The 16,288-nt window shown below is 40.0% G+C and overlaps 1 protein-coding gene across 1 annotated transcript; it reads left to right on the top strand.

The window, feature by feature from the left end:
* Positions 1 to 2,042: 2,042 nt before the first annotated feature.
* On the top strand, positions 2,043 to 15,013 carry CHRNA9 (cholinergic receptor nicotinic alpha 9 subunit). The gene is made up of 5 exons (XM_033106306.1): positions 2,043 to 2,241; positions 2,502 to 2,647; positions 3,566 to 3,720; positions 10,035 to 10,567; positions 14,406 to 15,013. Exons 1-5 carry the CDS (start codon positions 2,178 to 2,180, stop codon positions 14,945 to 14,947), a joined length of 1,440 nt encoding a protein of 479 aa, XP_032962197.1. The 5' UTR covers positions 2,043 to 2,177; the 3' UTR covers positions 14,948 to 15,013.
* Positions 15,014 to 16,288: the final 1,275 nt, after the last annotated feature.

The following is a 16,288-nucleotide window of genomic DNA, read 5'->3' as shown; positions in this document are numbered from 1 at the left end:
TATTTGGCAATAGATAAGTGCCTCAGCATTGGTATATAGGGGAGGATTTGGCTCCCAGAAACTCTAAAATGGCTGGAATGTTTTACTGTGGTTTGGGACTCCTGCTTCTCAAAAGGTGCAGATGTTGAAAGGATTATTGTGCTCTCTAGAAATATTTCGAATTGTGGGTCCCTTTTCTCTGGCCAGAGTATACTCCCTCAGGGGATGATTTTGCAAAAACTGTGGTGAGATGCTGTCAGAATTTCTACCCATGAGCCTGGGAAAGATAGCTGCTGGCATGAGAATCATGAACTTCCAAACTGAAATAGTTTAGAGCTTTGTGAACCTTAATTAACATGCCAATAGATAGGACCAATCCTAAATTAATGGGTGCTCAGGAAATGGGGTACACTTGGAAGGTTCCAAATTTCTGTATGGCTGAAGTTTATTAAGATTATTTTCATTGTCTGAGCCCATATTTTAGAAAATCAGTCTAAAGCCTATCCAGCTGCTTTCAGCCTTACTGAACTCTAAATAGGGAATTTAATGGATTTCTTCTCCCATTGGTGTCCTTCAAGCTATAGGACCACTATATTACAGCTCCCTCTCTGTCTTTATGTCTGTCTGTCGGTCTCTGTCTGTCTGTCTCTCTTTTTTGTATGGTGTTGAACTAAGGAAGAGCTAGAGACTGGGCATCTCTGGGCCTTAGTTTGCTCACGTGAAAGAAGATGTCAATTCAACTTCAAAAGAACCTTCAGCCTCTGAGATTTCAAAGTGGATGATTTGTTGAAGGAGGCCTGAGTGTGGGCACTAGGAATTGTGTCATTTGATGGGTGAGTCAGACTAGGGCGTCAGGAAAATAATGTCTTCACAATCAACAGAAGGGCATAGGAAATTAAGAAACACATTTAGCTGACAGCCTGAGTGTCTGTTCCATTTGGAGGATATATTCCTGAAGAAGGACAGGGTGACTCATGAGCCAGCTGTAACCTGACCAACTAGAGCTATCCAATTTCCTTTCTCTGATTCCAGGCGACCAAAAGATCTTCATTTGGTTTTCCAAGGCAATTTCCCCAGGCAAGAGGAGGGCAGGCTATCTATGACAACTGAAAATTGACATTCTTTTATGGGAACAAAATTAGATCACATATGAGAAATTGTATGAAGTAGCAAAGGGATAGCATCCTTGGTAATACCCTCACTGCTTATGACTCATTCTCCTGCTGATTTAGTTAGTAGCCTTTGAACCTTTTTTTTTTTTTTTTAGAGCTAGTAAACCCTGGTAAATATGGACTTGGTAAATATGGAAATTCTGGATCTGCAGAGCCAATCAGAGGTGAGAATCACTAACATTTACATAGTGCTTTACAATTTTCAAAGTGCTTTTGCATACAGTATCCAGTAACTCTTGGAGAGAAGGCATATTATTTTCCCAGTTTCTAATTCAGGAGGCTCAGTATTATAGAGCTAGGAAGGGTTTGGGCTTCCTACCTGGACCAGTCCAACCTGGGTCCAACTCACATGCTACTGCTTCCACAGGGGGTGAAATGCTCTTCTCCCCTCCAACACACCCCACACACAGACGCACACATACTATGCAGGATCTGTATCTAGTGGGACAACTGAAGGCAGAGAAGAAACCCAAATGCCCATCTGTTCTGGAGATCATGGAACTTCTTCTCTTTCCTTCTTCAAATGCTGGTCAAAGTGCATATAGGCTTTCCAGAGGATTGCACCATGGCTGGGTCTGCTCAGCTTCCTTTAGCTGCTGGACTCAGGCTGAATCCGCTTGCTGCAGATGTAAAAAAGTACCCATTCTATTAAGGTGGAATCTTAGGGGTACTGAGCGCCTACCTCTCTCCCCACCAAAAGTTTGGACTGGATGTTCCTGCTGAGGGTGACTAGAGACCCTCAACTGGGATGGTCCCCCCCCCCAGAGAAGCACTGCCTGACCTAACCCACCTGGGGCTCCTGGCATCTCAGCTGCTGGAGCTGCCAGTCTCGGATTACCAGAGGGGAGGGAGGGCGGGTCTGGACCTCAGGACCTGGGGCTCTCTGTGCGGTGCAAGCCTGCGCTCTCCATCAGCTGCTAGAGTCTGCAGCAGAGTGGGATCTTTGTACCTAGACCCTTCCCACTCACAGAAGAAAGTGGCAGACTGTGCTGCCTGGCTGGGAATTTATAGAGGTTCAGGAAAAAGATGAACTGGCCCCATTATTACATCTCCTTTTACTGGATTTACTTTGCTGCCTCCAGACTGAGGGGTAAGAGGCTGGTGGGTGCACTTTTCGGTGGGAGGCGGGGTGGACCAGGAAACACACCAGTGACCTAACTGCAAGGAAGTGTTCCATACTGCTTACTGACTGGTGCTGATCACGGTAGGACATGCCAGAAAAATAATTCTCATCGACCCAAAGGTTGTCCTTAGCTAATGCTGGATCATCCCAACTCTAGTCCTCAGTCTGTTGTTATTTTCCTTGAAATACATGACACTGAATGTTGATCTAAGTCTCTTTTTGAGCAGCTGTTGAAACAGCAGATGGAAAATACGCTCAGAAGTTGTTTAATGACCTTTTTGAAGATTATTCCAGTGCTCTTCGTCCAGTAGAAGATACAGATAAAGTCCTGAATGTCACGCTGCAGATTACACTTTCTCAGATTAAGGATATGGTGAGTATCATACAGTGGTGACTCTTTGGCATGTTGCTTAGAAGGAAACTAATAATGCTTTCCAAAGGGATGCTTTAACTGTGAATTTGAGAGAGGATGAGAACAGATAGCCCTGGGTGCAAGCTGGTGGAAGAAGGAGACACCAGGGAAAGGAAGCTTTCTACAAAGTTAATTTCACTAAATGTTACCTAATCTTGGCCATTAACAGTAATAGTCTTAGATCGTCTAAAGAAAGATGGTGTTACATAGTATATGATTCTATTTCTATGAAATGTCCAAAATAGGCAAAACCATAGAGACAGAAAGTAGAGTAGTGGTTGCTGGGGGCAGTGAGAAAGACAAAGGAATAATGAGTGACAGCTTCATGGTCATAGGGTTTCTTTTTCGGGGTAATGAAAATGTTCTGGAATTAGATAGTGGTGAGGGTTGTACAGCAATGTGAATATACTAGAAACCACTGAATCGTACACTTTAAAGCGGTTAAAATGGTGAGTTTTATGTTATGTGAATTTTATATGAATTAAAAACAAAGAAAAGTGGTGTTTTAAGAAGACATACATTATTTAGTGCTTACAGGTGTCTAATTACACAAAATTATGAAACTGGAAAAACTTTTCTTTTGTCCATTGGAAATATTTCCTCACTTTTTCATTCAAGTGAATCACCAGTTGATCAATTTTGGGGGCAATTTGGGCAGTTGGTCCATGCCAAGATCTGATGACTTAAATATTTGTTCAGTTTACATTCCAAACACTAAGGCAGTCAAGCAAGGGGATGGACTGAGAAAGCTCCTACTTATGTACTGAAAATAGATTAGTGCTCTTGGAAATCCTGTTGTGAAGAGCAAGTGTTCTAGAGATGGAAGACATTCTGTTGAGGTGTTTGCTAGACAAAGTTGTATCTGGATTCATTGTGCAGGATGAAAGAAACCAAATTCTGACTGTCTATTTGTGGATCCGCCAAATCTGGAACGATGCATATCTCACGTGGGATCGAGACCAGTATGACGGTCTGGACTCCATCAGGATCCCCAGCGACCTGGTGTGGAGGCCAGATATTGTCCTATATAACAAGTAAGTGCACGTCAGTAGTTTCTCAGGAAGGAACATATTGATTGAACAGAATTTTAACATAATGAAAAAGGAATATTGAAAGCATGCATAAATTCAGTACCAATTCAGGTTGTTAGGCCCTGAAATTATGGTACTAAAATCTTAGATGATAAAATAATAGCACGTAAAAGCTTAGAGATAACATTCCCCTTTCAGGGAACAAACTGTTGTAGAGGTTGTATTAGTGTTCTAGGGCTGCTGTAACAAGGTACCACAAACCGGGGGGGCTTAAACAACAGAAATGTGTGGGCTCACAGTTCTGGAGGCTAGAAGCGCAAGATCAAGTATCGGGCAAGGTTGGTTCCTTCTGAGGGCCGTGAGGAAGAATCTGTTCCAGGCCTCTTCCCCGGCTTCTGGTGGTTGCTGGCAATCTTTGTTGCTCCTTGACTTGTAGAAGTGTCACCCCAGGCGCTGCCTTCATTTTCACATGGTGTTCTCTCTATGTATTGCCTATGTCCACATTTTCCCTTTTATAAAGGTGTTGGATTAAGTGCCTACCCTACACTAGTGTGACTTCATCTTAACTAATTATATCTGTAATGACTCTATTCCGAGTAGATCACGTTCTGAGGTTCTGGGGGCAAGGATTTCAACATATGAATTTGGGGGAGACACAATTCAACCCATAGTAGTGGTGATCCCTTGTCCAAGATCATGTATCAATAACAATGATACTACTAAGATTAAATCAGAATGGGTCACCTAGAAGCTGGCCTATGGATTTTGAACTTTCTATGGAGTGGAGGATGAACTAGATTCTAAAATCACCAGTGGCGTTTTCCTGGTTCTAGAGCAAGGAGACTTGAGTAAACGGGTAAGTAAGGTTTATGATTCTCAAACTATAAAGTGCACATAAATCACCTGAGGAGGTTGTTAAAATATAGATTCTGATTCAATAGGTCTGGGGTAGAGTTTGACATTTTGCATTTCTGTAAGCTCCAGGTGTCAGTGCAGCTGGTTCACGGACCACACTTTGAGAAGGAACTAGATTGCTTGGCCACAATTCAGGCTCAGTTGCTTCATCTGTTTTCAAAAGGGGCTTCTCCCTCTTTTTATTCTGGAACTCAAGTTTCTGTGGGTTGGGAAAGTTTCCTCTGACTCAGAATGAGGGGCAGCTCACAGGGGCTCTTCTGAGAGCTCAGCCTTCTAGTGGGAATGAGTTTTCCTTCAGGAAGCAACACTGGTATCCTGGAGCCTGGATTTTAGTCTTACTCCTTACCCAGAGAGCTCCTCCAAGGATTACGACCTCGTGAATCACAGAACTGATCCTGCTAACCAATCCCCACTCTGAGTGGCCAGAAGAATCTTCCATATCTTTTCTCTAGCAAGATAACATCCTAGTGGTAGTGCTTTATTACTCCAGCTCACCACCTCTCTCTCTCTCTCTCTCTTTCTCTTGCTCTCACGCTCTCTCTGTCTATCTGTCTCTCTCACATAGACATACAACACACACACACACACACACACACACACAAACACACATGGCGAGAAGGAAACATGTCCATTACCTCATCTCACCCACAGGGTGCAGGAAAGTAATCGGAGAATACAGTTTACATAGATCAAGAACAGCATTCTACCGTGTTTCCCAAAAATAAGACCTAACCGGAAAATAAGCCCTAGCATGGTTTTTCAGGATGACATCCCCTGAATAAGAGCCCTCATGCATCTTTTGGAGCAAACCTTAATATAATATCCAGCCTTATTTTCGGGGAAACACGGTATAAGTTCTAACAATTCTTTCTGGAAAACAAAAGAATGTTGGTTTTCCTCTCCTTCCCACTTTAATTGGCTGAAGCAATGACCAGCTCCTGCAGAAATGTTTCTTTGCAAGCTTGCATGGTAACCTAAGTTAAGCCTACTCCAATCCCCACTTATCAGAGAAGCCAGTTATGTGCTCATGGGTTCACATAAACCTTCTGTGGCTTTGATAAATTCTGTCCCCATTCTCTCTCCCTCCCCCCCAGATCATTGGCCTTGACATGTGTGAGTTCTGTCCCCCATCCTTTCACACACAAAGCCTTTAATACACTGATTAATCAACATTTTTCTGTTCCTCTGGTTTGACTCTTGAGTCTTCCCTCCCGTCTTGTCACAGATAGTTCTGTTTCAGATCCTCTCTTCTCCTTTGCATTCTCCTTCTCAAAAATATCAGAATTTTACTATTTAGACAAAACTCTAAATGTAATTACGGTCAGACGTCATTTGCCTTTTTTTAGCCAACTGAAAAGAGAACTGAAGAAAGTTAAAATATTGGGCAAAGGAGGGACCCCAGTCCTATCCATTTCCCTGACCCTGGTCCTTCTAACTGAATCTCTCGACCCACAGAATCTTCTTCTTCTTTTTTTTTTTTTTTTTTAATTTATTGGGGTGACAATTGTTAGTAAAATTATGTAGGTTTCAGGTGTACAATTCTGTATTACATCATCTATAAATCCCATTGTGTGTTCACTACCCAGAGTCAGTTCTCCTTCCATCACCATATATTTGATCCCCCTTACCCTCATCTCTTACCCCCTACCCCCTAAAATCTTCTGATCACAAATATAATATAACTGCTTCTCAGAAGATGGCACAGAACATCGTAGACCACAAAATGGGCTTCCTGAGTGGTAGTGGGGAGAGAAAGAGGGGTGATCCAGGCAGTGATCCAGTCAGGTGTGATAAAGATTGTTTGGGCAGGAAGATGCTTAATATTTAGATTCACCACTGGTGCCTGGATCCAGGTGTTAGACTTGTTAGGGAGTGATCAGGATGGTGATGGGCCTGGAAGCTGCTTCAAATGAGGGGAAGTTGTATTTGTTGATTCTTAGTTTGGAAGAGAGAAGTTCCTAGGAAGACTTGATGGCCATCCTAGGCAATCATAGAGAAAAATACGGTAGAAAAAAGAGAGAAAATTGCTCCAGAGGGCAAAACCCAAGACAATGAGTAGAAGTTCAAGAGAAGATAAGCAATTTTAAAAAATAATAACTAACAACTTAAGCAATTAATTTTCCCAAGAGGTAGTGAACTCTTCATGAATATAATGGTTTAAGCAGATACTGGCTTTATTACCAAATCAGTAAAGGAATAAATAAATTGGGACTCAAAGTTCTGGTAAGGTTGTTTAGTATAAGTATATGGCCAATACAATGGTTAGTATAAGCGGTTGCAAGGATTCCTGACATTTGTAGAAAAGGTAAAGAGTGGATTACAGATATTCCAAATGTGCATTTATTATAAGAGAGTTCTAATGGTTGGGTTTTAATGGGAAGTTTTAATACTTGGATTTTAGACCTAGTGAAGAATTGGGTGCCCTATTGGATTCAGAAAGATTTATCTAGAATTTAGCTTTAAGTTTCATTTAAGTAGCCTAGATGATTGAGAGGACAGAGACGGGATCTTTTGATTTGCCTATTTGCAAGTTATAAATGACCTTTGAAAGAGCACACATTGGCAAGAAGTCAAATGGCAAGAATAAAACCAAGATGTAAAAATAACGGCAACAGGTATTGATTACTCTTGAGAGCGGGGTGCAGAAAGAGATAAGGGCGGTGGGAAGGGAAGTTGGTAAGAGAGACTTGGGAACAGAGTTGGGCAGGGACTAGGGGAGCCAGAGAGACCAAGAGAGGTGACATCCTGAAGGAGACTTGGGAGGAAAGAAATCACAATGCAGGAAGGAAAGTTACCCTTGGAAGGAAAGAGGGTAACTTTCAGCATGGGAGAGAAGAAAGGGGATACTTGAGAGATGGAGACCTTGGAGATAGAAAAAGGAATGGATTGTGGGACTGAGTAAATAGACAGGCTATGCTGAGGTTCCAGGCACTCTCTGGGGACTGAAAAAACTCGCTGACTCTCACGGTTCTCTCCACTCTCACTGTTCTCTGGTGTCAGCCCACTCCTCCAGTTTCGGGGAATGGGATTTTTATAGCCTGCACTGGAAAAGGCTGGACTCAAGTGCAAAACAACTAAAGTCAGCACAGTGTTTGATCAGATATAGAAAGGGAGGAGGGACTGCCTGAAAGTAAAAAAATTTAAATATTCTCTTAGAGTCACATTATTGAATACTGCTCTCTTGACCTCCATTTTGAAATTTTGTTCTTCTAATGTTTTCATATTCTAGTTGAGAACATGGGACCGAGTTAGAAACAGAAAGGTGGGGAAGAGGATAAAGTAATATATTTCGGACATTTATTGTGTGTCAGGCAGAGGTGGGCTTTACCTAGTGTGGTAGACGGAATAATGGCCCCCAAAGTGTCCATAACCTAATCCCTGAAACCTGTGACTATGTTACTTTACATGGTGAAAGGGACTTTGCAGATGTGATTAAATTAAGGATTTGAGATGAGATTATCCTGGATTATCCTGGTGGGCCCCATAAAAACATAAGCGTTTTTATAAAAGGGGCAGAAGGGTCAGAGAAGGAGATGCCACAAAGGAAGCAGAGGTCAGAGTGAAGGAAAGAAGGAAGCCTGTTACAAGGAAGGCAGGTAGCCTCTAAAGTCTGGAAAAGGCAAGGGAACAGATTCTCCTTTTTAGAGCCTCCGGAAGGAACACAACTTTGCCTACATCATTTTTGACCTCTGGAACTACAAAAATGTTAAATTTGTAGTTTTAAGACAATAGGTTTGTGGAAATTTGTTACAATAGCAGTAAGAAATTAATATGCAGAGTTATTTACTTAACATAAAAATTAAAAAGAAACCTTGAAGTATTACATCTTTACTCTTACAGGTAAGTGATAAAGATATACTTTCCTTGAGGTTACAAAACCTGAACCAGGTTTTGAAACAAAGTCTCTGATATTTCTATGATATCATGCCACTTTCTAAAGGAGAATGAGCCTTATTTATTCAACCAACCCACTTACTTACCTACCTACCCTTCTTTGTTAAATCTCTCTTCTGTGCAAGGCATTCTGTAGTGTGCTGGGGGGTAAATTAGGATTTAAAAACTCAGTCTCTGACCTCAAGGAATAGTCTAATAAGAAATGTACATAAAATCATATAATACTGAGTAAAAATGTAAATCTCTTATTATATAGAAATAGTGCCATGGCTCTTCAAAGACAGGGAGTTCATCTGACTGGAAAGGCAGGGAAGGCTGCGCAGAGGATGTGGGTCTTGAAGGATGTATTAGATTTGTACATGCAGAATATGTTAGTTAGAAGAAAGAGTTTGAATAAAAGCGAGAAACTCACAAGATGTGTTAGGGTTTCCGCCATGATTGGTGGAGTGTGAGTGAAGGAGACCAATGGAAGACATCAGGGTTGAAAGTTGAATGGAAGTAGATTATGGAACACCTAGGAAGTAGATTATGGAACACTAAACTAAGGAACTTTGTGAAGTATTTGGTGGACAATAGGAAAGAAACCATTGCAAATTTTGGACTGTAAAATGATATGATCAGAGAAACCAGAGAGACAAAGCAATGAGATATGGGTCATGAAGTGAATAAATAGTCATGTTTTTAAACTCCTTCTGAGTAGCTGGGGTGATGTTTTCAGACAGTGGGCTCCCTTACCCTCTGGATTCTGGTTGGGTTTGGCCAATGGGAAGCACCAGTGGGCAATTGCAGGGAGAAAAGAAAGTGAGGTCAGGGTATGCATTCCCTAGCTCCCTTCCTATAGAGTATCTTTGACTGTGTCCCTTGACAGAAAGTCATAACTCCTATCCTGGCTTGGTCAACAGTCCATCTGCCTTGCAATGGCAGTGGTGACAGAGTTATTCCCTAAAGGAAAATAGAAGTTCTGCACCCAAAAATGCTAGGCATAAATGTTGACAGAGCAAAAGGAAAATTTATCCAGAGTAAATGATTATCTCATAGATTATGGTGAATGATTTCTTTTCTGTTTTCCAAATGTTCTACAATAAACATGTACAACTCTTCCAACAGAAACAAAAAGCACTGTTAATGTTTTTGTGCCCAAAGTTAATAAAATCAGGTAAGCAGAGCCTCCCTGTCAGATTTTAGTTTTGACAGGTTTACCTTTTGGCCAAATGTATAAATCATTATACCTGTATGGAGAGAGTGGCATTGGGAACGGAGAGGAAAGGACATAGAGCAGAGATGCTTTAAAGGAAGAATCCAAGAGAACTTGGCCCTGACTAGTGACAGGAGATGGAGGAGAAGGGAAAATTAGGGTTGATACCAGATTTTCAAGCCAAGGTGATAGGGAGAATGGTGATCCTTTGCAAAAGACACTAGAGTGATGGGCACAGATTGGTGAGCTGTTGGAGATATAAGCTGGTGAGCTCTTCTAGCAAGCTGCTTCCTTTTCCTCCTCTAACCTCCAGGGCTGACGATGAATCTTCTGGGCCTGTGAACACAAATGTGGTCCTGCGTTATGATGGATTGATCACCTGGGATGCACCAGCTATCACCAAAAGCTCCTGTGTGGTTGATGTCACCTACTTCCCCTTTGATAACCAGCAGTGTAACCTGACCTTTGGTTCCTGGACCTACAATGGCAATCAGGTGGACATATTCAATGCCCTGGACAGTGGTGACCTCTCCGACTTCATCGAAGATGTGGAGTGGGAGGTCCATGGAATGCCTGCTGTGAAGAACGTGATCTCCTATGGCTGCTGCTCTGAGCCTTACCCAGATGTAACATTCACTCTGCTTCTGAAGAGGAGGTCCTCATTCTATATCGTCAACCTCCTTATCCCATGCGTTCTTATATCTTTTCTGGCTCCCTTGAGTTTTTATCTACCAGCAGCCTCTGGGGAAAAGGTCTCCTTGGGAGTGACCATCCTATTGGCCATGACGGTATTTCAGCTCATGGTGGCAGAGATCATGCCGGCCTCAGAAAATGTGCCTCTGATAGGTGAGTTAAAGGGTCTTATTCTTTAAGCTTAACTTTGTAGTGACTGAAGTTATGTCTATGCCTTTAAACTCGTAAGAATTAGGTCAGCTTCACACTCGACACAGGCTGTCACATACTTCAGTTGGTGTCTTCTGTATCTTTGAATACAGATGTGGGTGTTGGAAATAAAACTGGTCTTTTGGTCTTCAGGTTGACACAAAAGAAGAGTGAGAGGCACTATAGTTTAGAGCCAGTGGTTTTCAAAGTGCGGTTCCTAGACCGACAGCATTTTAGAAATGCAAAGTCTCAGGGCCCACCCTAGATCTACTGAATTAGAAACTCTGGGTGTGAGGGCTGGCATCTGTTTTAACAAGTCTTCTGGGTGATTTTGGTGCACTTTCTGTTCAAATCTAAAAAACACTGGCTTATAGGTGAAGGCCTTGGTTTTGAAATTGAAGAAATCTGTATTTGAACACTTGAGATCACCATTCATTCCTTGATCAACCTTAGACAAGTTATGTAGTCTTTGAGTCTCTGCTTCATCATCTGTAAAATGTGTAACTGATACCTCACGGGTCATTGCTTAACACAGAACCTGGCAAATATGGTATGTACCAAGTAAACAGTGACTATTTTTATCTTTTCACATCAAAAGGGGTCTCTTCTTGGGAAAAATAACAGACATAATAGAAATGATGAGCTGGATTTTTCGGTCTACCGTCTAATAGAATAATTCTCAACCTTTACTTGGTATAATAGGTGTGGGAGGGCTTGTTAAAATGCAGGTTCCTATACACAAAAAGTTTGCTTTAGCAATCTTGGGCAAGATTTGGGAATCTGAGGTGATTATAAAGTAGAACACATTTTCAGAAATCTGCAACAATGAAATTGTCACCCCAATAAACTTTAATTAAAGAAAAAATGCAATAATGAAATGTCTCTTTAAGGGTAGGAGTGTAGATTGAGACTACCGTTCCTACCTTCCGTTTTCTTTACCTTCCTTGTTCTGAAATCCCTCCTAACACCTTCAATACCTACTTCCTGCCACACCTGTAATGCAGTGATGTGCTGTTGTAATAGATGCTTACCCAAATCAGAAGCTAGAGCTAATTTGTAGTTTCTTAAAATAAGCAATAAGGAGAAATTTCACAACACTAAGACTTAGAGACCACTATCAAAGGGATATTGTAGTACCATTTTACCCTCTACTGAATCCAGTATTCACTGCTATTCAGATGTTATACATTGGTTTCTCTGTTTGGAAATTTCTTTCCTGTTATGTCTCTCCAAGGAAAACACACACACACACACACACACACACACACACACACCCCTTTTAAAGAAATAGACACAGAAAGTTCTCTACACCCCCCCGGCCCCACCACCACCACCACTAATAAAGAGGAAGAGATGTATCAGCATTTTTATTACTTTTCCTGTGGCAGAAATGACTGACAGTGAGGACATCCAATCATAAACCTATTTGAGGCAGGATCAATTGGCAAATCCCTCTCTCTTCTTTAATAGTGACATTCAATAGCAAGCTGGATCGATTTCTGAAGAGAGATGTCTTAGGTCATGTCTTAGCAATTTTGCCAGCATTACTTGTCCTGTTTCTGTGATAATATCAAACATATCTTTTTAAGGAAGGGTACACACAGATCTTGAGAATATTTATTAATGATCACAATTTGTTATTTGTAGCACCTATGAAATGTACTTCCAGTTTTAGAGAAATGTGTTGAAGTTTTCTTCATAATGTAGCATTTAATCTAGGCTTCTGGCCCATAGCCTTTACCGTATTACAAAAGGTCCCATTTATTTTTAGTTTACTTAGAGCTTTTAACAAGTAATAAGCAGATGATGAACATTATCAAATACATTGTCTTCATCTGTTAAGATAATCATGTAAGTTTTGTCTTTTACCCCATAAATATAGTCAATTAGGTTTTCTTCTTTTTAAAAAATTAATTAATTAATTAATTATTTTCCTTCATTTTTTTTTTAAATTAAAGTTTATTGGGGTGACAACTGTTAGTAGTTACATAGGTTTCAGGTGTACAATTCTGTAAAACATCATCTATATATCACATTGTGTATTCACCACCCAGTCAGTTCTCCTTCCATCACCATATATTTGATCCCCTTTACCCTCATCTCCCCCCCTCCACTCCCCTTACCCTCTGGTAACCACTAAACTATTGTCTGTGTCTATCAGTTTTTGTTTCTTTATTTGTTTGTCTGGTTCCTTTGTTGCTTTCAGTTTTATATCCCACATATCAGTGAAATCATATGGTTCTTGACTTTTTCTGTCTGACTTATTTCACTTAGCATATTAATCTCAAGATCCATCCATGTTGTTCCAAATGGCTATCATCAATAAAACAAATAATAAGTGTTGGAGAGGCTGTGGAGTAAAAGGAACACTCATACACTGTTAGTGGAACTGCAGGTTGTTGCAGCAATAATGGAAGGCAGTGTGGAGGTTCCTCAAAAAATTAAGACTAGAATTACCATATGACTCAACAATCCCTCTCCTAGATATCTACCCAAAAATCTGAGAATATTTATCCGTAAAGATATATGTGCTCCAATGCTCATTGCAGCTTTATTTACGGTGGCCAAGACATAGAAACAACTGTCTGTCCGATAGATGACTGGGTAAAGAAGATCAGGTATATATACACAATTGAATACTAATCGGCCATAACAAAAGATGAATTAGTTTTTCTGATGTTGAACTAAACTCTCCTTTATCATGATAAGTTATAATTTTAAGACACCATTGGATTTAGTTGGATAATAATTTTTTAGAATTGTCTTAAAATATGTCTGTAACTGCAATGGCCTTTCTTGTTACTTTTGGAATCAAGGATAAAATGACTTTATAAAATTAGTGAGACAGTTTTCCCTTTTTTTCTATTTCTGGAACAACTTGCATAAAATATGATTTATCTGTTCTTTAAAAGTTTGGTAAAATACACCTATAAAATCTTTTGGCCCTAGAGCATTTTTGGAGGGTGCGCAGTAGAGGTATTTTATTAATTCCCATTTCTATTCAAGTGTTCTTTGTTTTCACACAAATTTGTGTTCATAAATTTGACATATATTTCTAGAAATTTTATCTACGTTTTTCAAGTGTATTGTCATTCAGCTATTTATATTATTGTATTGTTTTCTAAACTTTTGTTTTGTTATTTTTTTTAATGTCCTCTCTCTCTTTCCCCTACCACCCTACTTCTGTTCTACGAGTAGCCTTATTAAAGGTTTATCAATTTTATTACTCTTTTCAAATAGCTTGCTTTTGGTTTTGTTCATCTTCTTAGTTTTTTGTTCTATATTTCATAAATTTGTGCCCTTATGTTCATTGTTTTCTTCTTTAGTTTTTCTTATTCATGGATGTTTGCTTCATGCAATCACATGTTAAAGACTAATAGTGTCACTGTGTCTCCTTTTTGAGCTTTCACATTAATGAAGTCCAAAGATAATTGTGAGAGCTGGCCCAGATCATTAATTGTTTGTTTTCAGAAAGTGGAAGTTTTTCACATAATGTTCTCAGCAAACCTAAACCAACCTTTGAACTCAGTGCAAGGGACAGTGCTCAGGACTTCACATGTATCAATTAAGCCTCACCCTATTCCTATGAGTTAGATAAAGAAGCTGAGACTTTGCAGGATTTATAACTTATTTCAGGACACAAGTCTAGTAAGTGGCCGAGTCGGGACTTGAACCCAGGAAGTTTGATTCGACATCTATACTAGTAACCGTTAGTGTGTACAGCTTCTTTAGAATAAGCGTTTGTTTCTCGAGCCACACATGAGGTCACTTTTAAGCTAACTTGGTTGTTCTTCTTTTCCAGGCAAATACTACATAGCCACGATGGCCTTGATCACAGCCTCCACCGCCTTGACCATTATGGTGATGAATATCCACTTCTGCGGAGCCGAGGCCCGGCCAGTGCCACACTGGGCCCGCGTGGTCATCCTGAAATACATGTCCAGGATCTTGTTTGTCTACGATGTGGGGGAGAGCTGCCTTAGCCCCCGCCACGACACGGAGCGGGACCACCTCACCAAGGTTTATGGCAAACTTCCAGAGACCAATCTGAAAACAGCCAGGAACAAAGACCTTCCCAGAAAGAAGGAAATGAACAAACTCTTAAAGAATGACTTGGGGTGCCAGGGTGAGAACTCACGGAATGCTGACAGTTACTGTGCACGGTACAAAGTGTTGACAAGGAATATCGAATATATTGCCAAATGCCTCAAAGACCACAAGGCCACCAATTCCAAGGGGAGCGAATGGAAGAAGGTTGCAAAAGTCATAGACCGATTCTTCATGTGGATTTTTTTCATTATGGTGTTTGTGATGACTATTTTGATCATAGCAAGGGCAGATTAGTGGGCATTTGTTATGTGGGGATAAATTAATAGAATTCCCTGTAATCTATTCTAATAGTCTTTCAAGTCAGATATATATACCTACATATATTTATATATAGGTATATATATCTATATCTATCTTTATCTTTCTATATCTATCTATACCTATATATCTATATATATCTATATGTAGGTATATATATATATATCTCTATATAGATATATAGGTATAGATAGATATAGAAAGGTATAGATAGATATATAGGTATAGATAGATATAGAAAGATATAGATAGATATAGATATATATACACTATATGTATAATTTATAATTTAGGTGTTTATATTATCTTTTTATTTTTAACTTCAAAACAACATTATAGCTACCTGTCACGTTAAGTTAAGCAGGAGCTCCAAAATTTCATGGGTAGAAAGATGGAGGACATAGAAAAGGACGCTTTTATAGCCTCCCTGAGCAGTAAGTGGCTAGCTTCTAGATCACACATTATTCTCCCTTTTAGCAGTGCAGATAACAAAGTACACTACATTACTGTTTAAAATGTAAAACCAATCAAAATTTCCCCTTAGTCCTTATTAAAACATGCTTTTAAAAAAGGAAAACAGTCATGTATTCCTTAATGTCATTCAAGTCTCGATGTTATCTTTCTCAGGCATGGTGCATTTCAAGCCGTATCCCAAATGATGGAATAAAAAGTTCTGTCCTGATGAAGAAAGTCTAAGGATGAGCAGCTTAGTGGGGAAAAGAGCTTTCTTCAGAATGATGATGTCATATGTGTTGGTGAGGTTTTATATAAACTCTAAAGATAAAGTTGTTCCTGTATTTAGTCTTTGATTTAAATAAGATAATTAGCAAACGGGGCTCATTCATTCACTCATTCACTCATTCAATTATTCACTAAACATTTATGGAGTTTCTCCTACATACAATAAAGCTACACGATTCAGTTTTATGTTGGGTGTTATAGCAAATCTTATGCATAGGCTGATCCCCTTTGATCGCCTAAGATCAACATTCTAAGAGCTAGGCAGGCAGGTCTTTCTAGTCCTCTTTCTCAGAGGAAGAAGCTGTTTCTATCCAACTAGGTGGCTAAGGGGAGCTGGGATTCAAACTCTCAACACTGTGGCTGAGTTAGGGCAAGGTCTGCTAAAGCCACATTGCTTTTGGCCATGAGAGATTCTGATTCAAGATAGGAGAGACTGAGGGAGTCTCATTCTTAATTCTCAATTTCTGCCCTAAATTACTTACTATGCTTCTCAACTTTTTTCCTACTTTCAATCAAACATGACTTCAAATTCTCCCCACTCCCATCTTGATTAAAATGCTCCAAGTACTAAAACCC

Source organism: Rhinolophus ferrumequinum, chromosome 5, assembly GCF_004115265.2.
Source record: "Rhinolophus ferrumequinum isolate MPI-CBG mRhiFer1 chromosome 5, mRhiFer1_v1.p, whole genome shotgun sequence".
Taxonomy (NCBI): Eukaryota; Metazoa; Chordata; class Mammalia; order Chiroptera; family Rhinolophidae; genus Rhinolophus; species Rhinolophus ferrumequinum.
The sequence above is the reverse complement of the archived record's forward strand: the minus strand, read 5'-3'. Positions and strand labels throughout refer to the sequence as shown.

Coding starts and splice junctions, on each gene's coding strand:
- CHRNA9 (XM_033106306.1), top strand. CDS start 2,178: ATGAACTGGCCCCATTATTACATCTCCTTTTACTGGATTTACTTTGCT. Junction 2,242..2,501: donor TGCTGCCTCCAGACTGAGGG/GTAAGAGGCTGG, acceptor CTTTTTGAGCAG/CTGTTGAAACAGCAGATGGA. Junction 2,648..3,565: donor TTTCTCAGATTAAGGATATG/GTGAGTATCATA, acceptor TTCATTGTGCAG/GATGAAAGAAACCAAATTCT.